This window comes from Hyla sarda, chromosome 2, assembly GCF_029499605.1.
Source record: "Hyla sarda isolate aHylSar1 chromosome 2, aHylSar1.hap1, whole genome shotgun sequence".
NCBI classification, from domain to species: Eukaryota; Metazoa; Chordata; class Amphibia; order Anura; family Hylidae; genus Hyla; species Hyla sarda.
The window spans coordinates 160,491,629-160,518,149 of NC_079190.1; the positions used below are offsets into that span (position 1 = coordinate 160,491,629).

General features: G+C 42.0%; 1 protein-coding gene across 1 annotated transcript in view; it reads left to right on the forward strand.

Annotated features, from left to right (window-relative positions):
* The first annotated feature begins 530 nt into the window (after nt 1-530).
* The window catches only part of FGF14 (fibroblast growth factor 14), a 563,197-nt gene continuing 537,206 nt past the window's right edge, over nt 531-26,521 (forward strand). Inside the window, exon 1 of the mRNA XM_056555663.1 lies at nt 531-1,403. Within this exon, the coding sequence (XP_056411638.1) occupies nt 1,196-1,403 (208 nt within the window). The 5' untranslated portion in view covers nt 531-1,195. The remainder of the gene's footprint in view (nt 1,404-26,521) is intronic.

The following is a 26,521-nucleotide window of genomic DNA, read 5'->3' on the forward strand; positions in this document are numbered from 1 at the left end:
GATCAAAAGGTCACATCAAAACAAAAATGGTACTGTTAAAAACTACAGATCGGGGCGCAGAAAATGAGCCCTCATACAGGCCCCTATCAGGAGAAATAAAAAAAGTTATAGGGGTCAGAACAGGACAAAATTTCCCCTGCATATGTGCATCCTGTGATGTTATGTGTATATAATTCATTATGCAAATTAGCATGGCCGGTATTTTTGGGCAAGAAAGGTGGCAACCCTATACGCAGCGCAAAGTGCATTGTACTCTAAGTAACAAATAAAAGAGCTGGAATTAAAGCCGAGGCGATACCTATGGAAACAGAGCTGATCGATTCAGCTTTTAAATGTTGTCATGAATATTACGTTAACCTTAGCGGAGCTTTATGATGTTTTAGAATTGTCTCACATCATGAGAAAAAAAAAGTGTCTCTTCGTGGAGGTTCAAATAAAGCTTATTATAAAAAAAAAGGAAAAAAAAACCCTCTCCAACTCCTCCTACTCTATCTGTGCCTGCAATTCAGAGCCAAGCACAGGGAGTGAAAGACAGGGAAATTTATTTCTAATGCACACCAGTGCTTGAAGCAGCAGGGAGAGTGAGAGCAGGGGAGAGATCTGTCTCTCTTTCCACCCACGGTAATCCTCTATTAAGGAGATCTGGATGTACACTTCTGCTGGGTGACTTGGAATTGCAGGTTAAATAAGATTGCAGAGATCACTGGGGATTGATGGTAATAATATTGACACTTGCAGAGGGGAGTTTATGCCATCACCATCACCATCATCATCATCTTTCAGGCTTGACCGGGTGATATTTGTTGTGCTTGGTGCTACAACTGCAGTCTTTTAGTAACATGTATCCTGCCCTGGCTTTGGATGCTCTACAGATCCACCCTTCCTTATAGCAATGAAGTGCTAGGCAATGGTTTTTACTTCGGGGATCGTACATGTCTCACTGCTCTAAGATTAGTTTTTTTGGCCTCTCTTGGGATTTCTTTAGCTTACTTTCATTTGGCTGCATGCTGGAAAAGGAAAATTGCACACTTTGGTAACAGACCGGTGTTGATGTAGTAATATCCATTAATCTTACCCTCATCTGAAAGCAAAAAAAAAAAAAGATACAACACAGCTTTCTAATTGAGGAGTCTCTAAAGAAACAAACCGTGCTCGGAAATAAGACTGGGAGACGCTAGGAAAATAATCATTTTCTATGGTTAAATTGGTACCCTTGTTCTGGAGAACTGATCACAATCTATTATTATGCAACAACAAGGATTTCTTCGTTCTCAGGGTGTCTAAGCTGCTGGATTGCTTTTCGCCCAAATCAATGTGGTTTCTTTGGAACATTTTCAGCAAAGGAACGCATATGCTGCAGTGTCTTTGTGGCAAGAGTCTTAAGAAAAACAAGAACCCAAGTGGTAAGCATGAAAACACGATCCACATTGCATGACTATACCTTCATATCATTCTGTTGATGTCTTCCGAGGAGCACTAGATCTTTAATGAGATTAGAGAAGAAAATCATCTTGCCATAAGGCCGATGCAATGTTTGTGTACTGTACCTTAAGCCGTCATTTATAAATATATTTGGCTGGATATGATTCGGGTCTGGACTATGTGCTCATTTCCTAGAGGAGTGGCAACTTTGTGGGTTTTGTTTATTCCTGAAGATTTCTTTGGTACATATTGGCAATGCAGCTAGCTGGCATGTATGGAACCCTTGGCTATAGTAGTGATGTTATATACATTGACCATGGCACAAATATCCTGCAATACTTTCAGATTAGCCTGCAAATATTCCAAACACGAACCTCTCAAAAGTAAATAAATAAATAAAAAATCCAAAACACTGCCAGGCTGTTACTCATTTCTGCCTCTTCATAATACCCTGAAAGCATGGCAGTGCCATTCAGATGAAATCACAGCCAAAGTGAACATTATTGGGAACATTTGTTTCTTCATGTTACAAACACATACAAGATGTGATTTCCATGCAGCATCATTGGCGCTTTTATGTGATGCAGTGAAAACAGCAAGCACAGGGTTAATATTTGCAGTATACTGTGTAGGCTTCTCCTTCCAGCAGGAGATTAACAGCATTTCTTAGTCCCATTCATTTTTCAGGACACCTTTTGTGACGCTCCTCATGGCTTTATTCAATAGCATCAAATAGAAAACACATCTTGCTTATTTACACAAATACGGCTTGTTTTTACGGAGGGAATGGATCTTGGGGGCCCTGTATTTGGTATCTCCCCATGGCCTATGTTTATCTGTTGCAGACAGGGGTGGGGGGGTTACACCATTGTAATGATACATTTTCTGTTGCATTGCTCTGATCCTGCATGACCTGCAGTTCCTTTGGCTCCCAGTCCCATCCAGAGCAATGAATCCCTGGCTTGCCTCTGACGTTGGCACTGCAGTGTAGTAGATCATAGATTTTTTTTTTTTTTGCAATTGTGACATCCCAACATCAACAAATGGCAGATCCTGTAGGGTCACATTTTTGCTGGGCTATTACTGAATTGTTGTAGGTGTTTCTGTCTGAATGTTTCCATTGAAGGTGCCCATTGTTTCAGGGTATATAGAGTGAGCTAAGGCTTTGCAGGGCTGGAATTTTCGAAAGGTGTGTTGTCATATCATTCTGCAGCAAAGAGTACTTCTTAGAATACCAAAAAGGTGGAATTATCCCAGCTGTCTGCTTGCGGGTCTGAGGGCCAGTTTGTTGTTATGTTACCCACTCTGGAGGGTACCAGTTCACAGAGGTTCTCAATTACTGCAGTGAGCTAGAAGAGGCGAGATGTGTGCTTTCCCTTCACTCTATTGAGAAACAAGAAGCGTAGACTCCAGTCCTAAGTCAGGCTGCCTGCATTGCCTGCTTTACATGTAGACTGCATTGTAAATGCATAAGAATTCCAAGAAGCATATTTGCACTGGAGTATGTTCTATAGGCCTTGAAAAAATATTTTATTTACCAATTTTGTTTTCTTATGATTCTTCAGTTAAAATATTTTGAACACATGTATCCAGATGATTCGCTTTATAGCTTTTTTTTTTAAAGTTAATGCATAGTTTGGGTCTATACATAAACAATTCTAAGAGATACCGATCAAACTGGTCTATATTCTTGTCCATAAATTTGGTCTAAACTCCTCCATAATCTGAATGTCAATGTTTCTGTCCATGAAGAGAAAGTTCATGATATTGTAAAAATATGCATACACATAAATCCCCAGTCTACACTGCAGTGAGTGTCCTGCATTTAGTTAGACTCCACCAACAGTGTACATCAGCTATATTGAAGGCAGTATGGAGAGCTGTATTCCCTAGGTACAGATCCTGAAAAGAATTTAATCAATTACCTTTGAGTCCATTGCAATAAATGTAACCCTTAATGCACCAATAAAAGATCCCAGTTCTGTGAAGTGACAACTCCCAGCTCTTGGAGAATGAGTTGGCTCAGTGGAAACTTTCATTCATCACGTGTGACTTAATTAGTATTTACTATAGTGTTACCAATGCCAGTGCAATGTGGATATCAATACATACATCTGCATCAACAATCTTCACATCGGAGATGAACATTTTTAATTTTGTATTTAAATGAGCTCCGTTTGATATTCGGCTGCTACTTCTCTCGCGTGGGGTCAGGTTGCTTTACAAGTTGTGATATTTGAATACTTTATGGCAAACAAGCACCTATTGACCCTACTCTGTTTGATGACTCTGTTTTGATCTCATTACGTATTATTAACCCATCCCAAGATACTGATTTATATACAGGTGCTTAATAATGATGTCGAGGTAACTTTTTGCATATCTTTCAACACTTGAAAAATATGAAGATAGAACTTTATAAGCAATTCTAAGAGTTCTGCCTACATAGGGTTGAGCTTTATATCTGGTATGATGATTTAGTGGTATACTTCTTAGCCAACATTGAGTATTTATTATATATTTAGAGAGATTTCTTATTAATAAAGCTCATGTATCTTAACACTAAATCTGCTTTGACTTTGTGATATCTTTCAAAATTCAGCTTACGTGTGAACTATGTCTGGTGGTTAGGGTTTCTATGTTGGAGGGAAACTGTTTAGTTATATTGTCTAACATAGTCCATATATGCCAAAATGTAGCTGCATTACCAGAGGGGTAAATAAACTTACACTGTTCTGAATTCTGCCCTGGACGTCTGGAGTGCTGCTTCTTCCTTGGATTTTATATATTTTTTAGCAGTCCATATAGATGCCCATTCAAAGGCCAAGGGCAGTGTAAGAAGACTTCATGTGTGGCCAAAGATATATATATATATATATATATATATATGATTGCAGACAGGAGCAGCACACCTCAAGATGTGGGTGCTATAGGTACAAATCCCCGGTCACGGGATATAAGTTAAGTAGATATTCAAGAAGACCGCAGCACTCCAAGTAATGGGGAAAAAACGTGAAGAAGCATTAATTCCATCTAGTTCAAAAAGGGCAACATTTCAGCTGCGCACATGCAGCCTTTATCAAGCCATGGCTTGATAAAGGCTGCATGTGCGCAGCTGAAACGTTGCCCTTTTTGAACTAGATGGAATTAACGCTTCTTCACGTTTTTTCACCATTACTTGGAGTGCTGCGGTCTTCTTGAATATCTATCTACATATATATATATATATATATATATATATATATATATATATATATATCTTCCCTTCCCATAGAAATAATCAAACATGAGCTGTTCACTGAGTGGTCTTGCTGACCATAGAGAGTAAAACAGCTGCTCAAGGGCCAGAATTAAAAATCCCTATAGCGAGACCCCTGCATGTATTTAAATGTGACAAAATCAGTTCCTAACATCAACAACACAAGTTTTACAAAACAGTAGTAAAAACTAATTAATGCTCAGTTATCAAAGAAGTAGTAGCTCTTTGGGGTATTTTATAATATTTTAGGAAGTTGCATATAATAAACTGGAAGATGAATGTGTGCTCCAGCTGTACTTACACCCTAAATGTTTTTGTTTTTTTGCTTACTTTATATACAATATACTGTATATTAGAGGTACTGTATCTAACATTCTTAACATTTTTATGATCTTGGCTCTTCTGTCTCATACACATGTATATGTCTATACTTAGCTCTGTAAGCATAATTTATTTCCAGTAAAATAAATATTTCATGTATGTACTAACCTGCCAACATTCCCAAACAAAAATTCGACTCAAAATAGGTCATTCCCCAAAATGCAGTGAGTTAGTATTTCTACTTCAATCTAAGATTCCATTTATCGTTGCTAGTTTTCTGCCAAAAGCTCTTCCTCTTACAATACTTAATATAAGATCTTGACGGTATGTGTATATACATAGCCTAAAAGATATTAGGTTTTCAGAATCTTGACCAGATATTAAACCAATAATGTTGCTCTGTAAATATATTCATGAAGGTATTATAAGGCGGTTACATGCCCAAAGTCATATAAAGTATGCAATAATAAGCATTGTCACATGTGTCCCATTTCATATTCTAATATGGTTTATTAGAATTTTCTGGCCTGTTCTGGCAGGAGAAAAAATAAAATAAAAAATATCATTGAGATTTTCTCTGTGAGGGAATGTGTAAATATAATGTGTGGCTCACTCCTTCATGCACACAGATGTAATAGGGCACCCATAATGGTGCAGTCTTATTGTATCTATAATATGATATGGAGGCATATACAGGGTTTTTTCTGTTAGATATCATTTGACTTCTATAGATAAGAAATTGTGTCATGCTCCATTAGGTGCTGTTTTACAGAGGGGTTCTTCTCACTGTATTAGGGAAGAACATACCTAACATATAGCACCATACTGCGGCATACTGGTGGCTATTTGTGTTGTTCACCTGAACATGGCTCTACTGTGTGCATGAGACCTTAAAAAGTGCTGTCACATTTAATGTAAATCCACCAAGTTACCTTGTGCTATAATATTAAATTTGTTGACTGCAACATTACATTTCTTTTATAAAGATAAGGCTACAATCATAGTATATAGCAGTCATGGTAAATAGATGCATGGACTTGTGCCATCCATGCCAGGGGTTCAATAGTGTCACAAGTTCACTTATAAGTCTTAGATACATATGTATTTATGGATATGAAAGATAGGAAGCACATGTATTATAAGGATTATCCTATCCCTGTCAGTGAAATAGATTGGAAACATATTGTAAAGAAATGATTCAGAAATTTGAATTGAAACTGTAGTATGAACAATGGCTACAACAGTATTGTAGTCATTTTTCTGTATTAGCACTTGAAGCTGATATAAACTTGTGAATATGGTAAAGATGAACATATGGATGTACCAAAAAGTCACTATGGAAAACAGGTTGTTATTTTTGACACTAAGGTATGAAAAAAGTCCTTATCAGTTAAAGGGGTTAACCAAGTTGCAGTTAAATGGGTTAACCAGTGCATCTGTCTTCCACCAAAATTTTCAACACAAAATAATCCCAGGAGGATCCCAGAGTATTCTCATCAATTAACACAAACCCCTGGACAAGTCTACTATTATCTTAGGAACCCCCTTATTATAAAATTAATTTCTTTATTAGTATGCCTAAAATCTTACAAAGTGCACAAAAACACATGTGTATGTTAATTGATGAGTACTAGATATGATCAGGAGATTATTGTATATATCCCTCTTTTATTTTTGTGTGCACTAAGGCACTCTTCCCCTTTATTAGGGATTTACTCCCTTTCACATCCCTTTACTTTCCCCTTTATCTACACTTGTCGTTTACATGACATATTCTGCTGGTTTAAAACAACTAAACATTCCAGACCTCCCTAAAGACAATATGGGACTTGTCTTGTGGGGTGCTTATAAACTTTCCAGGGGGTTTGTGCTAAAGGAAATATGCAGTCATAACAACTTACGCCCTGCAATCTCCTACATGGGGCCCTGGCTCTGCCACAGCTCTTCCGTGCAGAAGGCATGTCAGCCGCAGCATGACACCTCGGTTGACGCGCATCCTCCATGTAGTTCTATGGGAGAGGTGGGCAGGCAGCGTTCGTGCCTCCCTGCCCCTCCCATGGAGCTGTATGAGGAGGGGGCGTACCGTCGACCTCACTGAGGTCGACGCTACGCACATTAGCCGCTGTCACAGAGTGCCAATGCCAGGGCCTGTTTGGGAGATCGTGGAAGACCCCAGTGGTCGGACCCCCTGCGATCAAACACTTATCCCCTATCCTGTGGATAGGGGAAAAGTTGTTATGGCTGCAGTTGTCCTTTAATTTCCACCGAAACTGACATAGAGTGTGGAAAGTGACTGCTGCATGTTGGGTGGCAGAGGTGACAAGGTCACATAGAGCACTCAGGGAGTACTATACCTGTAAATGGGTGCTCCCGGGAAGTTAAGAAAAATAAAAATGCCTCAAAGCCACCACAATACCTGTTCTGCGTCCCCTGTAGTTATCGATGTGATTTTGCGAGCTCCTGTGGCCCTTGTCGCCTAATTATTATTTTTCCTTGCTTGCAGCCCAGACTACAACTCCCAGCAGTCAGTGTGGCTCTGTGTAATGGTTGCTAGCCAATTGCTCTTACTATCTGTGTGCATGCTGTGTTGTCAGCATCACACTGTACATGTCTTTTCTTTCAAACTATACTTCACCCCAGCAATAAATCATACTATGCTCTGAATGGCAGCAGTCAGTGATTATATCTACAGCAGGAAAAGGCCAGTGTTATATGCTGAGAAGACTTCTCTGCCGGCAAAATCCTCACACATGGAGAAGGAGGGGAGGTGTGACTTTGAAGCCAGAAATCACATGGTGATTGTATTCCAGGAGGGTGGGGGCTAGTCTCAGTGAGGGTTTTGCAAAGAGACAAGCAGGATCAGATAATGATGTCTTTCTCTCACTCCCTGCATGTAAGTGACAGCTGAAAGAGGGAAACTGCTCTATATAGCTAATGAAGGATATTTATACAAATACATAGGTTGGTGAGAGGGAAAGGATGGGCTATGGGGTTTGTTCCCTGGAATACACCTTTAAATACAATAGGACTTGTACACAATACTTCCTAGGTTAATGAATAGTTGCTGTTGCAACTTGCCCCACCCAACATTAAAGGGGTATTCCAGGAATTTTTTTATTTGACTATGCTACAGGGGCTGTAAAGTTAGTGCAGTTCATAATATAGTGTCTGTACCTGTGTGTGACGGTTTTCTCACAATTCTTCTGTGATTTTTGCCCCACCATGCATTTTTAACAGCATACAAAATGTCTCGGATTTTTCCCAGCTTGCAATGCTGCCAAGACCTGACTCACTAGTCAGCTGATGACAGGGAGCCTGTCTGCTTCAATGGGTGGAGGGATCGCTTGGTGGAAGAGAGATCAATCTGAAACTAATGCAACAGCTGTAGGCACCCTGATTGAAAGCCACAGGTCTTATGTTTCAATGGGTGGGGTGGCTGATGTGTGGGAGGGAGGGAAATGGAATTGTGGGATTTGTAGTCAAAAAAAGAAAAGTCAAACAGGAAATACAAGTTCACAAAAAGCTAGCCACAGTGTTATGGTAATCTCACAACATAGCCATTTAGCCCCAAGACAAGCACAGATCCTTCCTAAGCATGTCCATTACTGCCTGCCAGGTACGTACTAAAATCACCTTATGGTGGATAACCCGCAGCGTCCCTTCATACCCGATGTCATGGCAAAAGAGAGAGGTGCTGGACAATGCATTTTAGCTCCTTGAGGACTGGGATATTTTTTGCCTTCAGGAACCAAACTTATTTTTATTATTCCTCTTTTTATTCCAGCAGTTTTATTATTTGTTTGGCAAGGTTGTATTAGGGTAGGTTCACATAATGTTTTTGTATTATGTTAAAACATCCTATTTTGCTCACTTAAAAATAAAACAACAATAAATAAATGTGTTTTAAACAGTAAACAATAAGGCTTTTTAAAGGCTTTGTTCACACAACCATAATAGCTTCCAAAAAAAAAACGTAAATCATGACAGCAGTACTGATCAATAGACAGAAACTGTGCTCAGCAAAAATCTAAACTTGCAATTTTATCCATTGGGTTCCATCATGTGTCCCTTGTTTTGAAGGAAAGTATAGACCAGCATGATTATCGCCTCTGTCCAATCTGATGGAACAACCAGTGGAGAGAGCCTATGATCAACTGCATGTTATTCTTTATTGGATCTGTGGAATAAAAACAGGATGGTGCAATAAGGATGCAAGATAATAAATACCTGTTCTGCAGCATTGTGTTAACATAGACTTCTTTAATAGAACAGAAAAATAAGACTCCATTTATCTATACTTATCTATATTGGTCCTGAGCAGGAGAACCCCTCTGTAATGTCCATATGTCTAAACTGAACATATGAACATCTGTCACAATCCCATTCAATACAAACTTTCAGTATATGATGTCACTAGAGATGAGCGATTTTTTGAAAAATAACATTTGGACGATTTGACGAATTTTCTGAAAAAATTTGGTTCGATTCCAATTTTTTTGTGGCAAATCACTATTAAAAATTGCTATTTCGGGGCTACAGAGAGCCTCAATAGGGGTGTAGAGCACTTTGCCTTGCCGTAACACGCATGGGGTGTGTGCTGGGTTAGTGAAATAATATTGTTATTCAGTGTGACATGCAGATTCTTTTGGAAATGTCCTTCATGCCATGAGAATGTAGTGACAAGAGTTACCTTCCTTACCTAGCTTTTATGTATAGCAATTATTTATATAAATTATATTAAATATTATTTAAAAATTTACAAGTCACTTTTCATAAATTATAAAACGTCTTCAAACAAAGTCTGCAAACCACAAATGTTCTCAAAAACTGAAGCCTGAATGAAACACAATAAAATGCTTTAGACACTTTCACATTATAAACACAAACCTTATTTAGAGTCAAATCAGCACTTTAATTAAATGATTTAATGGCTATGGACACCTATGATGTTTTTATAAGAATTTCTTCACATTAGCATCACTTCTACAGCACCATTCTTAGTGTCACGATTCGGCTTACGGGTTGTGGATCCGCTGTGTCAGCGAGGGATTGGCGTGGACCGTGCTAGTGGACCGGTTCTAAGAGGCTACTGGTTTTCACCAGAGCCCGCCGCAAAGCGGGATGGTCTTGCTGCGGCAGTAGCAACCAGGTCGTATCCACTAGCAACGGCTCAACCTCGCTGACTGCTGAGAAGGCGTGGGACAGAAGGACTAGGCAGAGGCAAGGTCAGACGTAGCAGAAGGTCGGGGGCAGGCGGCAAGGTTCGTAGTCAGGATGGATAGCAGAAGTTCAGGTACACAGGCTTTGGACACACTAAACGCTTTCACTGGCACAAGGCAACAAGATCCGGCAAGGGAGTGCAAGGGAGGAGATCAGATATAGCCAGGGAGCAGGTGGAAGCCAATTAAGCTAATTGGGCCAGGCACCAATCATTGGTGCACTGGCCCTTTAAGTCTCAGAGAGCTGGCGCGCGCGCGCCCTAGAGAGCGGAGCCGCGCGCGCCAGCACATGACAGCAGGGGACCGGGACGGGTAAGTGACCTGGGATGCGATTCGCGAGCGGGCGAGTCCCGCTGTGCGAATCGCATCCCCGACGGCCATGACAGTGCAGCGCTCCCGGTCAGCAGGAGTGACCGGGGCGCTGCGGGGAGAGAGACGCCGTAAGCGCTCCGGGGAGGAGTGGGGACCCGGAGCGCTAGGCGTAACAGTACCCCCCCCCCTTAGGTCTCCCCTTTTCTTTGTCCGGTAACTGCCTCCCCTGGGATGAGGACACCGGGAAAGAATGGAGGGTTTCCTCAACGGCAGGCAGTACAGCAGGAATGGGAATGGGGAGGGAGGGCAGAGGGTGAAGCTTGGCACGGGGCAGGGTGACACAAGGACGGGAGCCATGAGGAGGCACAGAGGCTTGCCTGACGGAACTGGGAGGGGGGAGAGGCACTTCCTATGGCAGGCAGAGTCCCAGTTCTTGATCTCCCCGGTGGTCCAATCAAGGGTGGGAGAATGAAGGCGGAGCCATGGCAGACCGAGGAGGACCTCAGAGGTACAGTTGGGGAGAACGAAGAGCTCAATCCTTTCGTGGTGGGGACCAATACACATCAGGAGGGGTTCTGTGCGGTAACGCACGGTGCAATCCAGTCTGACTCCATTGACCGCGGAAATGTAGAGCGGCTTGACAAGACGGGTTACCGGGATGCGGAATTTATTCACAAACGACTCCAAAATAAAATTACCAGAGGCACCAGAGTCTAAGCAGGCCACGGCTGAGAGGGAGGAGTTGGCTGAAGGAGAAATCCGCACGGGCACCGTGAGATGTGGAGAAGCAGACTTGGAACCAAGAGACGCCACACCCACGTGAGCTGGGTGCGTGCGTGCGTTTCCCAGACGTGGAGGACGGATAGGGCAATCCACCAAGAAATGCTCGGTACTGGCACAGTAAAGACAGAGATTTTCTTCCCTACGGCGATTCCTCTCTTCCTGGGTCAGGCGAGACCGATCCACTTGCATGGCCTCCTCGGCGGGAGGCCCAGGCGTAGACTGCAAAGGATGCTGTGGGAGAGGTGCCCAGAGATCTAAGTCTTTTTCCAGGCGGAGCTCTTGGTGTCGCTCAGAAAAACGCATGTCAATGCGGGTAGCCAAATGGATGAGTTCTTGGAGGTTGGCAGGAATCTCTCGTGCGGCCAGCACATCCTTGATGCGACTGGATAGGCCTTTTTTAAAGGTCGCGCAGAGAGCCTCGTTATTCCATGATAACTCGGAAGCACGAAATTGGATGGCGTACTCGCCCACTGAAGAATTACCCTGGACCAGGTTCAACAGGGCAGTCTCGGCAGAAGAAGCTCGGGCTGGCTCCTCGAAGACACTCCGGACTTCAGCGAAGAAGGCCTGGACTGAGGCTGTGGCAGGATCATTGCGGTCCCAGAGCGGTGTGGCCCAAGACAAGGCCTTTCCTGAAAGAAGGCTTACTACAAACGCCACCTTAGACCGTTCTGTAGGAAACAAGTCCGACAACATCTCCATATGCAGGGAACACTGAGACAAAAATCCACGGCAGAGTTTAGAGTCCCCATCAAATTTGTCCGGCAGGGACAAGCAGAGGCTAGGAGCGGCCACTCGCTGCGGAGGAGGTGCAGGAGCTGGCGGAGGAGATGGTTGCTGCTGTAACAGAGGCAGAAGTTGCTGTAACATGGCGGTCAACTGCGACAGCTGCTGTCCTTGTTGGGCAATCTGCTGCGATTGCTGAGCGACCACCGTGGGAAGATCAGCGAGACTTGGCAGCGGCACCTCAGCGGGATCCATGGCCGGATCTACTGTCACGATTCGGCTTACGGGTTGTGGATCCGCTGTGTCAGCGAGGGATTGGCGTGGACCGTGCTAGTGGACCGGTTCTAAGAGGCTACTGGTTTTCACCAGAGCCCGCCGCAAAGCGGGATGGTCTTGCTGCGGCAGTAGCAACCAGGTCGTATCCACTAGCAACGGCTCAACCTCGCTGACTGCTGAGAAGGCGTGGGACAGAAGGACTAGGCAGAGGCAAGGTCAGACGTAGCAGAAGGTCGGGGGCAGGCGGCAAGGTTCGTAGTCAGGATGGATAGCAGAAGTTCAGGTACACAGGCTTTGGACACACTAAACGCTTTCACTGGCACAAGGCAACAAGATCCGGCAAGGGAGTGCAAGGGAGGAGATCAGATATAGCCAGGGAGCAGGTGGAAGCCAATTAAGCTAATTGGGCCAGGCACCAATCATTGGTGCACTGGCCCTTTAAGTCTCAGAGAGCTGGCGCGCGCGCGCCCTAGAGAGCGGAGCCGCGCGCGCCAGCACATGACAGCAGGGGACCGGGACGGGTAAGTGACCTGGGATGCGATTCGCGAGTGGGAGCGTCCCGCTGTGCGAATCGCATCCCCGACGGCCATGACAGTGCAGCGCTCCCGGTCAGCAGGACTGACCGGGGCGCTGCGGGGAGAGAGACGCCGTGAGCGCTCCGGGGAGGAGCGGGGACCCGGAGCGCTAGGCGTAACACTTAGCCAAGCTATCCTACTAATGTCCCACATTCACACTCCAATCCAGACAGCTGTGTAGCTTTTTATTTATGTAAATAAGTGCCTATTAGAATGTAAAATTATGATTATTTATGAAACTTACAAGTCACTTTTTTGCATAAATTATAAAACATCATTAAACAAAGTCTGCAAACTACAAGGCTCTTATAACAGTGATCAGATAAGTGCTAAACATTGTTACATGGTGTGCATTACAGACAGAGCTGTAGCTAGCTCTTTTTGCTCCTGAGGCGAGCACAGAAAATTGTGCCCCCCCATTTTGGCTTGTTGCACCCCTTGGGGGAAAAAAATTAGCGGGACACCCTTACCGAATAATCAGAGTCATTCTCTTTTTCTTTTACTTCCCCATCTGGCTCAGGACATCATGATAATCTGTTCCAGCCAATACTGTTGGGCAGAACCTGCAACACAAACATAATAGTATTAGGAACCAATAGACAGGAAAACAATGTGAAATCGGCAACTACTTGTGTAACATAGAAGACTGAGGGTAAGATGTGAATATGGAGGCTGTATTGAAATTGCTAACCGGAGGTGCTCTGCTCTAGCAAGTAGATCTTGGGTCCTGGTGAATATCCCTGGATGCCGAATATGCAACAGTCAAATAGTAATCGCCAGGTGTGCGCAAAGTAGCTAGAGCCATCCTCTCCCGTCCTTCCTCTCCCCACCACGCTATCGTGTTTCTGATTTTAACATGATTTTAACATTTTATGCAGCTATATCTGGTAAGTTGCCGCTCTTTCATATTTCTATTTGACTGTTGCATATTAGTATTAGGCTCTGCACTTTTCCAGCATTATCCTCCCCTTTTCCCTACAAATGACTCCAGCCTCCTCCAAACACAATGCCACCAGCCTTCCCACAACGCACAAGGGGGGAGATTTATCAAAACCTGTGCAGAGGAAAAGTTGACCAGTTGCCCATAGCAACCAATCAGCTTGCTTCTTTCATTTTTACCAAGGCCTTTTCAAAAGGAAATAATCTGATTGGTTACTATGGGCAACTGGGCAACTTTTCCTTTTCACAGGTTTTGATAAATCTCCCCCAATGTTTCTAGCCTCACTTAAATGCCTCCAGCCCACCTCCCCCACAAGCACACACAATGCCTCCTGCATTACCCCACACAGCGACCAAGGGGTGTACATGGGAGACAGGGGGGTATATGGGTGACAGAGGAATATACAGGGGTGACAGAGGGGTGTGTAGGGGTGACAAAGGGGTGTACGGGATAACAAAGGGGTGTTTAGGGGTGACAGAGTGATGTAGAGGAGTGAAAGAAGGGTGGGGGTGCACTACCTGAAGCTGAGTAGGCCTCTGCAACCTAATGTGGGGGAACTGCAACCTATTGTGGGGGAACATACTGCCAACCTAATGTGGGGGAACTACAACATAATTTGGGGGAACTATACTGCCTACCTAATGTGGGGGAACATACTGCCTACCTAATGTGGGGGAACATACTGCCTACACAATGTGGGGGAACTACAACCTAATGTGGGGGAACATACTGCCTACCTAAGTTTTTTTTTTATAAACTTAAACCTCAGTATTCTGATTTAATTGGTGTGCTGGCACTTTGAGGGGAAAAAAAGTTGGCGTGCATTACGGTTTGGGCACTCAAAAAGGTTCGCCATCACTGATCTAGGCCCTTAAGACTTTAACAGAAACAGAATAGTACACCACTTAGATGTATGTATGTGGTATGCACTTATGAGGGGAGGGGACAATGTGCTCCAGTACGCTTAAAACAGTATTTGTGAACAACACCAGCAGTACACACCAGTGCTGCAGGACACAGTTGCTGTGTACTTCACCCAAAATTGCACTCTCTCAATCTCACTCCCTTCCCTATCAGTGCTTCTAGGCTGGATTTGGGCTTGAGGTAAAAAAGCTTTTCTGTGCAACACACTGCTCTCTGTCCCTCTCTGTAGTAGAACGCTGATGTGACCGGGAGGTGAATCGCTACTTGAAAAATGCTTTTCTGTGCAACACACAGCGCTGTCTGTCCCTCTCTCTCTCTCTCTGCAACAAAAGGCTGAAGTGACTGGCCGCAAGATGGCTGCCGATTATATAGGGCTGTGACATCACAGTGGTGGCTGGCTGCTGATAGCCTGCATGCTGCATGTGATTCAGGGTCATCCCACCTACCCTTGTTCCCACCTTCCCAAGATTCCTTCCCCCATGTACTCACATGTGGATCCGACATTTTAGATGCCCTGGAGCCAGGACCGCACTAAATAGAGTTTAATGAAGCAATTCATGTGATCAAATTGCGGCCATATTGGCATTCGTTGCAAATCTAATTTTTCCTGAAATTCGTAATTAATTCGGATTTGTCAGATTCGATTCGCTCATCCCTACATGTCACCCACTTCAATAGCACAAAGCACTTTAATTTCAAGGCTGCTGGCACAGCCTGAATCATGTTATCTTTAGCCCATTCGATGTCAGAATACTGAAAATAAGGATATCTTTCCCGGCTGCCAGGTACTGATGCTAATCTTAGATATTCCTTCCCTCTCCCGCCTGCTAACCTTACAGATTGCTCTGGCTCTGATCACAGCAAAGGCAAAGCTGCACAGAGAAGCGGCTTATTCACAAAATAGGAAGTGGTGAGAACATGACTTTCTACTTATTAATTAGCTTATGGCTACTCTTCCAGGTCTTCTGCACTGCTCTGGGTGATGTCAGACTGCTGAGTAATATGGAAGGGGGAGGAAAAACTGTGAATGTGCCAGTCCTGAAGACAGTGAGCTTGGGAGGGGGACCAAGGTGAATACCCTACATAGGGTGGGCTTAATAAAGTCATGTAATCGAGCACAAGACTGCTGAAGCAAGTGATTGGCTGCAGTGCCCCGTGTCATCAGAATACTTCTGCTGGGGACCCTGGAGCAGGGACAACACTGGCCAGGAATAGAGATATGAGTCATTTTTTTTAATTATTATTACCGTATCTCTACTAATCCCTTCCCCCTGGCAATTTGTTTTTGTCATGAACCTTTAAATTGTCACCTCCCACAAATCCTGCATGCCACCAATAGGTATTTTCCCTGATAATCTTTCACCACAAACTCTCTCTCCTAAACTTGTATAGCAGAATTTGCTTTGGTCCATGTTAAGTCGGGTTTATCCCTTGACAATAAAACTGAAATGGAGCCTACCAGAAGCAAGAAAGCCTCTCACTGCTTGAAGGGTATTCCTATATCAGACATTTATAGCCTATTTACAGACTATCTATGAGTCATTTATGACTTATCCTGGGAATATGCTATAAATGTCTGAGATGGCAGTACGCCTATAACTTGGACTGAACATAACGTTGTGAAAAAGACCCCTACATTTGCAAGTGATCACAATGTACAAATAATGCAGCCTAGAAGATTGAAATGGCAGATTCAGGGCTGCTACATGATTCAGGGTGTTTCTTTCTTCCAGAACTGTGAACTATGCCTGGTACTGCAGTTCAGCCTCATGCAGGGGCGTACTGTCAACACTCAGGGCCCCCGGACCAAATAAAGCAAGGGCCCCCCAGTTGACCCCTGGCCGCACCTCTGCCCTGCCCCTATTCTACCCAAATCCCTCCTCATGCACTACTTCCACAAACAAAATAAAATTAAATATATATATATATATATATATATATATATATATCGTAGGTAACATCATTTTCCATGACCAATAATACCTGTATACAAAGAGGAAATATATACCACCACACAATAACTGGATAATAACAACATACTGTACTGAATTAAACCACTTTATACACACCAGTATTCCCCCATACAGTTCCTATATAGCAGTAGATACCAGCTGTACACAGGATCTGTATACCATATAAGTGATTATATACAGGGCCATAAAGAGATATACTCACAATCAACATTTTTTTTTTATCAGTGTGGTCCTTTTTTGTTTTCTTCTCTGTCTGCATCAGATCGCCATGTCGACTTCTTCAAGCCAAAACATATGTAAGACAAATGTTACACTCTGCATTTTTACAGAGCCCTCCCCTCCTCTACACAATCTCCCCATCTATAGGCCCCAAACTGTTATAATGCCCTCCTGCACAGTAAAAGGGCAGGTAGGTAGGTAGCCAGGTAGGTAGTTAACTAGGTAGTTAGGTAGTCAGGTATGTGTGTAGGTAACTAGCCAGATAAGTAGTTAGCCAGCCAGGTATGTAAGTATCCAGGTAACTAGCTAGGTAGTTTGTCATTACATCACTCATTTTACCATAAAATATACCACAAATTACAATATTTGTGGGTCATATTTTCTTTTAAAAACACTGCAAATTTTGGAGAGTTTGTTACTACACAAAAATGATAAATTTGCCCAGATTTATCAAACTGTGTAAGAGAAACAGTGGAGTAATTTTTCCACAGCAGCCAATCACAGCTCAGTTTTCACTTTACCACAGCTGTGATTGGTCACTGTGGAAAAATCACTCTATTTTTTTTTCTCACACAGAGATTGATAAATCTGGGCCATTATCTTTATGATAATAATATGATATTATTGCGATACCCACATTATATAGGTTTTGTATTGTTTTACTACATTTAAAAAATTATAGCTTTTTGTAGGAAAATGTGTATGTTTCAAATCATCCTCTTATCCCTGTAACTCTTATTTTTCCGTATATAGGGATGTATGAAGGCTCATGATCTGTAGTTTTTATCTGTACCATTCTTATTCAGATTGGACTTTTTGATCTTTTTTTTAATTTATTAATTTCTATATATGAAGATATATGAAGTGACCAAAACTCAGCAATTCTGGACAAATGATTCATGTCTTTCCAAAGCAAAATTGGTGGCATAAAAACAAGCCCTCATATAGTTCTGTAGGTGGAAAATTGAAAGCATTCTAATTTTTAAAACATGAGGAGGAAAACAACAAAGTACAAAAAGAAAAAGCCCTGAGTCCTATATTAAAGTTTTCTCACCATTTTTTGTCCCTTTAGGGAACTGTCACATGAAGCCTTTTTTTTGCAAACACTAAACAATGCTGTACTATAGCACATCATTGATCAGTGTTATTGGCATTCTATTTATACAGGCTGCCTATATTCTTGGAGCGACGATCTGACGGCACAGAGCCAGGTAGGGCCCCTTCAGCCTTCCTCTCAGCTGATTGGCACTCTGCGATTTTGCCTCTGTGGTCCTGATCAGCTTCCCTAACTGACTAGCACATGCATTTTAACACTTTTAGACACTGCCATCAACTTTGATAGTGGCGTCTAAAGGGTTAAAGGAATAGTCCGGTATGGACTATTCTTATTCTATCCTGCCCGGGGTGCAGGGCTACAAAAAAAAGTGAAAATAAACTTTCACTTACCTTCCTACCTTCCCCCGGAGCTCCCCTACAGCTGATCGGTCGGGCTGTCTTCTTCCTACTTCCCTTAGCCCGGAACGTTACACGGGACATTGCTTCGGCCGGTGATAGGCTGAACTGCTGTGTGACGTTCCGGGCTAAGGGAAGTAGGAAGAAGACAGCCCGGCTGACCGATCAGCTGTAGCGGAACTTCAGGGGAACATAGGAAGATAAGTGAAAGTTTATTTTCACTTTTTTTGCAGTCCGGGCAGGATGGAATAAGAATAGTCCATACCGGACTATTCCTTTAATGTCGGACATCAGCCTGATTGGTGATGTCTGGCATTAGCCGAGGGTTCCAGCTAATGATTTATACAACACAGTGGGAGCAGGCACAGTGCGTGCACATGTACGTTTTGTGTCCTTAGGACTCATTCAAATGGACGGATCCGCAGCATATTTTACCATGCAGATTCGCCAACAATGAACCCTACAGTACTGCCTCCATCTGTGCCTGCTCATAGCGGCAATCCGCCGCTATGAGCAAACATGCTTCAATGTGCAAGTCGCCATGCTCAGGGAGCAGGGAGAGCGGCCGCAATGTGTGCGAGAACACTGCACATTCATGTGTCTGCTCGAAACAGCGGATTGCCACTATGAGAGGGCACAGATGGAAGCAGCACTGTAGGGTCCATTGACGGAGGATCCGCACCGTAAAATACACTGCAGATCCATACATGTGAATGATCCCTTAGGGTATGTACACGTGTACAGGATCTGCTGTATATTTTTTGCAACTTATTTTGCTACCCATTGAAGCTAATGGATTGCATCAGCTGCACAAAATATGCAGCAAAAATATGCAGCAGATCCTGTTCATGTGAATGTACCCATAGGGGTTTAATGATAAATAAACAAGCAGTGTGTTCACATGTTGGCGCCCCAGTGGGGTCACTTTCCCTCCTCCACTGTCCACAGAACTCCAACAGGTCACATTACCAGAAATTTTTTTTTGAAAAATCACAGCAACAATGGCGTGGTTTTAAAGCGATTTTGAAAAATCGCCGTAAAACTGTACCATTTTTGTCGTGATTTTACCCAAAAAAATTCTGCTAATGTTACCTGTTGGTGACTAGTGTTGCTCGCGAATATTCGCAATGCAAATTTTATTCGCGAATATCGCATATTCGCGAATTCGCGAATATTCGCGAATATAGCGCTATATATTAGTAATTACGAATATTCGTTTTTTTTTTTTTTTCACAGTACACATCACAGTGATCACCCCTCTTTGCTTCCAGCTTGTGTGGTGTAAAGAAGGCTCTAATACTACTGTGTGAGACTGGTGTGCGAATTTTCGCGCATGCGAAAATTCGCTTATACAAATTTTTGTATATGCTAATTTTCGCATATGATAATTTTCGCATGCGTGAATTTTCGCATATGCGAAAATAAAACGGGAATATTATGAATATTCGCGAATATATGACGAATATTCGTTCATATATTCGCGAATTCGAATATGGCCTGTGCCGCTCAACACTATTGGTGACCTGTGGACACTGGAGGAGGCAAAGTGACCCCACTGGGCTGTTAATTTACACACGCCCCAGCCCCAGGTTATACTGCTAGTCAGGGGGAGAGAGACAGGACACAGGGTCATCACTCACCCTCACATGAAGCGGCCTCTCTGCTGGATTCCTGGGAGGCCTGTCAGCTGTTGGCCACGTCCTCTTCCTGTGCTGTGAGGGGAGCCATCGATCAGGTACTCTTCATCCCTGCGCTGCTGCCTGTCTCTAATGATAGGCAGAGCAGGAGAAGTGCAGGGATATTTACATAGAAAATAACATTAGGGAAAGTATCGCTTGTCTGACTTGGGATCCGGGACAAGTGTCCTGAATCCTCAGCAGCTGCAGCGGGCCCTTTACCTGGCCGGGCCCTTGGACCACGTCCGAATGGACCGGCTGGTCAGTCCGCCCCTGGCCTCATGTAAATACAGTTGGGCTGCAATATCAGACACAGCCCTTGGGCACAAGTGTCACTGTTCCTGAACGTAGGCAACTGTCTTATCTTATAGAACCCCTACAATGATAATACTATTACAAATAGTAAAACAGATCAGTACTGGATGTAGTGTTAGGATTGAATAATATTGAGAATTGACCTCAGACCTAATATAACACCAAATGTCCATAAGCAGTGCTCTTCTAGTATATAGGATGCGAGTGTTTGGCCTGCCTGCAATGAATTCGATGAAGGATGCCCGAACAAATGCAGCCACCAAATCAAAGTTTCGGCAACAGCTTTGGGAACTAGACTATCAGTCATATAGGTTGGGGGTGGTGGATAGGATGTGTTCACAGCCATTAGGAGGGCCTTTGAAGCTTCTGTGGATATGATCTAGACATATAAAAGACCAGAAGGGGTTAAATATTCAGCAACTTTACTGTAACAATGTCTTAAGTAACAGTTCTTCACCACAAGTAAAGTGTCAATCTTAGTACAAAGGACCTATTAGTACAATTGCAGGTGCCCACAGTAACACAGTCCACCCAGAGGCCCAATTTACAATAATGTAGATTGAAGATTGTACATTTTCTTTCTATAAGGAATTCTATATGAAAAATGTGCAGTGAATTATGGTACCAGCAAGAAAATTTATATATATATATATATATATATATATATATATATATACATATATATATATAATATCTACACATTGCTGACATTGTACCTTTTCTATGATAATTGCTTTGTGTAAAAAGCCCTTAAAGGGGTACTCTTTTTTTTTTTAAATCAACTGGTGCAAGAAAGTTAAACCGATTTGTAAATTACTTTTTGGAACACAGCGCTCTCTGCTGACATCACGAGCACAGTACTCTCTGCTGACATCTCTGTCCATTTTAAGAACTATCCAGACTATGAGAAAATCCCCATAGCAAACATGTGCTGCTCTGGACAGTTCCTAAAATGGACAGATATGTCAGCATAGAGCACTGTGCTCCAAAAAGAAAATAATTTCCTCTGTAGTATTCAGCAGTTAATAAGTACTGTAAGTATTAAGATTTTTTAATAGAAGTAATTTACAAATCAGTTTAACTTTCTGGCACCAGTTAATAAAAAATAAAAAAAATTTTGAACTTCAGTTTTATCCCAGAAGTTAAAGGGGTTATCCACCATAAGGTGATGTTAGTACGTACCTGGCAAGCAGTAATTGACATGCTTAGGAAGGATCTGCGCTTGTCTTTAAGGCTAAATGGCTATGTTGTGAGATTACCATAACACTGTGGCTAGCTTTTTTGTGAACTGGTATTTCCTGTTTGAGTTTTCTTCTTTTGACTACAAATCCCATAATTCCATTTTCCTCCCTCCCACACATCAGCCACCCCATCCATTGAAACATAAATGAGCTACACCCATTCAAAAGACCTGTGGTTTTCAAACAGGGTGCCTACAGCATTAATTGCAGATTGATCCCTCTCCCACCAAGCAATCGCTCCCCCCATTGAAGCAGACAGGCTCCCTGTCATCAGCTGACTAGCGAGTCAGGTCTCGGCCACATTGCAACCTGGGAAAAATCTGAGACAACAGTCATTTTGTATGCTGGTAAAAATAAATATTGGAGTGAAAATCACATAAGAATTGTGAGAAAACCATCACACACAGGTACAGACACTATATTATGAACTACACTAACTTTACAGCCCCTGTAGCATAGTCAAATAAAAAAAAAAATCCTGAAATACCCCTTTAACAGTGCCACATGCACAGTGATGTGGTATCATTTAATGGTACCATTAAAAATGAAGGATTATGATGCAAAATATAAGCTTTTATAGACTGAAAAGTCAGAACGTTATATGGGTTAGAAAATCGCAATGGCAATTTTTTTTTTTATCAATTTGACCCCACAAATATTTTCTTGGTTTTGCAGTACTTTTTATGGCAAAATGTAAGGTGTTATTACAAATTACAATTAGTCCAGCAAAAAACATGCCCTCTTCATACTGCTTGGTGGATGAAAAGCTGAAAATTATGGGGAGGATTTATCTAAGCTTGTGCAGAGAAAAAGGGATGCAGTTGCCCATAGTAACCAATCAGTGAGCTATTTAAAAAGGCCACTGAAGAATAAAAGAAGAGCTCTAATTGGTTGCTATGGACAACTGCTCCACTTTTCTTCTGCACAGGTTTTGATAAATCTCCCCCATGGCTCTTAGAAGATGAGGAGGAAAAAATAAAACCGTAAAAACCATAATTTGCTTTGTCTTCAAGGGGTTAATGATAATACGTGAAGAACAGGAACCAGGCCAAGATTTGGGTAACTATGGGGGACATTTATTATTGTTGCTATGGTAAGCAAGTTCGCAGCTGAGACTTTTGTGAGACTTTTAAAATTTGCTCACGTATGGGAGTTTTGTACTCCAGGTCAGACCTAGAGTAGACTTGCTACGTTTTGTAAGGGATTTGCGACTTTTTTTTTGCCTATGTGCGACTTTCGCACATCATAAATACATGACCACTGCAAAGGGAAAACTGAAATTTGCTTTGGTAAGCCTGTTTGTCACTTTTTTCTTACCAACCAAAGTTGCACAAAAAAGTGCTTTGGCGCATGTGAGACTTTTTGGCGACTTTTGTACACAAACAAACAAGGCTCTGAATACCTTGATAAATGTCCCCCTGTGTACACAGTATATACTATGGCTGTTTCCATGAAAACCTAGACAGATGCTTAGCTTATTTGGCATATAAGAGGACACGAGCTCAGTACTTGTATTAATTACTTGCACCACACGAGCATCAATGCCAAAAAACAATTCCAAATACATAAACTGACAAAAGGGAATATAATTATTAGCATCCATTTTGGCAGAACCTGTGAAGTTTATTTACAAGCACTTAAATTATGTGACAATCCTAAAAATGGGAGCAGTCTTGTTTTATTTTACACATTTAAGGCTAGAAATCAAGATTTCTTATAGTAAGGGTATAGTCACATGACAACTAATTATCCAAGGTGTATTTCCCAGGCAGAAATTTGGGTTTGTCATGCCAAAATCGTGTGGTGACTACAGCAGAAACATCCAACCTGTTAGTTCTATTTCTTGAGATTTAATCCTACTACGCATTCCTTTCCTTTTGTCAGTCAGGATCACAACTTTATCTCAAGAATGTGGAATGCCAGGATAATAATTCTCTCATAACATTCCCAGTGGCTCAGAAGTTTACATACACGTGCTTAGTATTTGGTAGCATCGCCCTGTTAAATTTGTCCAAAACTGCACAACATTAATGAGAAAATTGGTTTTACTCATAATTTAAAGGGGTACTCCGGTGGAAAACATTTTTTTTTATATCGACTGGTGCCAGAAAGTTAAACATATTTGTAAATTACCTCTATTAAAAAATCTTTACCCTTCCAGTACTTTTTAGCAGTTGTATCCTATAGAGGAAATTATTTTCTTTATGAATTTCTTTTATGTCTTGTCCACAGTGCTCTCTACTGACACCTAAGGAACTGTCCAGAGCAGCATAGGCTTGCTATGGGGATTTTCTCCTGCTCTGGACAATTCCTGATACGGGCATCATGTGTCAGCAGAGAGCACAGTGGACAAGACAAAAAAGAAATTAAAAAATAAAGAATTTCCTCTGTAGCATACAGCTGCTAAAAAGTACAGGAAGGGTAAAGATTTTTTAATAGATGTAATTTACAAATCTGTTAACTTTCTGGCACCAGTTGATTTAAAAAATTTTTTTCCTCTGGAGTACCCCTTTAAGAAAGCAGTTAGATGTGGTTGAATCTGCATTTTTGTTATTTGCTTTGGGAATATGTGGCAATTCAATTAGATGATGAGTGGGTTGATGATAATGAGAGTAGTAGTCCCTACTATCTGATGTGGCTAAATACTCCCTTTATGAACCCTTTTTCAAATGAAGCTGTTCCCTTTCGCAAAGTATCTGAGGAAGGGATTTAGGAATAATTATTTCAGAAGACTTAAAGGTAGGAAGACAATGTAATAGAGCAGCAAGAAACGCTAGCAGAATGCTTGGATGTATAGGGAGAGGTATAAGCAGTAGAAAGAGAGAAGTGCTCATGCCGCTGTACAGAACACTGATGAGACATCACTTGGAGTATTGTGCACATTACCGGAGGCCGTATCTCCAGAAGGGATAGATACTCTAGAGAGAGTTCAGAGAAGAACTACTAAACTAGTACATGGATTACAGGATAAAACTTACCAGGAAAGGTTAAAGGACCTTAACATGTATAGTTTGGAAGAAAGAAGAGACAGAGGGGATATGATAGAGACTTTTAAATGCATAAAGGAAATCAACACAGTAAAGGAGGAGAGTATATTTAAAATAAGAAAAACTACCACAAGAGGACATAGTTTTAGATTAGAGGGGGAAAGGTTTATGCAGTAATATCAGGAAGTATTACTTTACTGAGAGAGTAGTGGATGCATGGAATAGTCTTCCTGCAGAAGTGGTCGCTGCAAATACAGTGAAGGAGTTTAAACATACATGGGATAAGCATAAGGCTATCCTTCATATAAGATAGGGCCAGGGACTATTCATAGTATTCAGATTATTGGGCAGACTAGATGGGCCAAATGGTTCTTATTAGTGTTGCTCGCGAATATTCGCAATTCGAATATTATTCGCGAATATCGCATATTCGCGAATTCGCGAATTTCGCGAATATAGCGCTATATATTCGTAATTACAAATATTCGTTTTTTTTTTTTTTTTTTTCTTCACAGTTCACATCACAGTGATCACCCCTCTCTGCTTCCAGCTTGTGTGGTGTAAAGAAGGCTGTAATACTACTGTGTGAGACTGGCGTGCGAAAATTCGCATATACGAAAATTAGCATATGCTACTTTTCGCATATGCGAATTTTCGCGTGTGTTAATTTTGTAAATGCCAATATTCACTTATGTTAATTTTCGCATATGCGAATGTTCGCATATGCGAAAATAAAACGAGAATATAACGAATATGCGAATATTCGCGAATATATGACGAATATTCGTCCATATATTCGCGAATATTCGCGAATTCGAATATGGCCTATGCCGCTCAACACTAGTTCTTATCTGCCGACACATTCTATGTTTCTATGTTTCCAAGCTCAGGAATTAGGCTTTTGACAGCCAGGGTTTTACTTAACGTTGCATAGTAAGGTACAGCTTAACGTTGCATAGTAAGGTACAGCATAACGTTGCATAGTAAGGTACAGCTTAACGTTGCATAGTAAGGTACAGCTTAACGTTGCATAGTAAGGTACAGCTTAACGTTGCATAGTAAGGTACAGCTTAACGTTGCATAGTAAGGTACAGCTTAACGTTGCATAGTAAGGTACAGCTTAACGTTGCATAGTAAGGTACAGCTTAATGTTGCATAGTAAGGTACAGCTTAACGTTGCATAGTAAGGTACAGCTTAACGTTGCATAGTAAGGTACAGCTTAATGTTGCATAGTAAGGTACAGCTTAACGTTGCATAGTAAGGTACAGCATAACGTTGCATAGTAAGGTACAGCTTAACGTTGCATAGTAAGGTACAGCTTAACGTTGCATAGTAAGGTACAGCTTAACGTTGCATAGTAAGGTACAGCTTAACGTTGCATAGTAAGGTACAGCTTAACGTTGCATAGTAAGGTACAGCATAACGTTGCATAGTAAGGTACAGCTTAAAGTTGCATAGTAAGGTACAGCTTAACGTTGCATAGTAAGGTACAGCTTAACGTTGCATAGTAAGGTACAGCTTAACGTTGCATAGTAAGGTACAGCTTAACGTTGCATAGTAAGGTACAGCTTAACGTTGCATAGTAAGGTACAGCTTAACGTTGCATAGTAAGGTACAGCTTTGTAGTACAACTATAAACTCAGGAGAAACAGGTTCTAGTCACTGTCTCTAAGATGATGCAGCTTTCACAGATTATGCTTTTATAGCAAAAATTTGACTTTGGTGTTTTTGCACTTGAACTTGTGACTGTCTTTATGCAGATGCAGACAGATGTGTGACTCTCTTTGATGCATTGGTTAATGTCATTAAAAGGTAACTGAACATGGATTCTCACTGTGGGGTGAACTGTGGCTAAGGAGACTGTAGAATTCCACTTCACTTCAGGGGCAAACCGTGACAC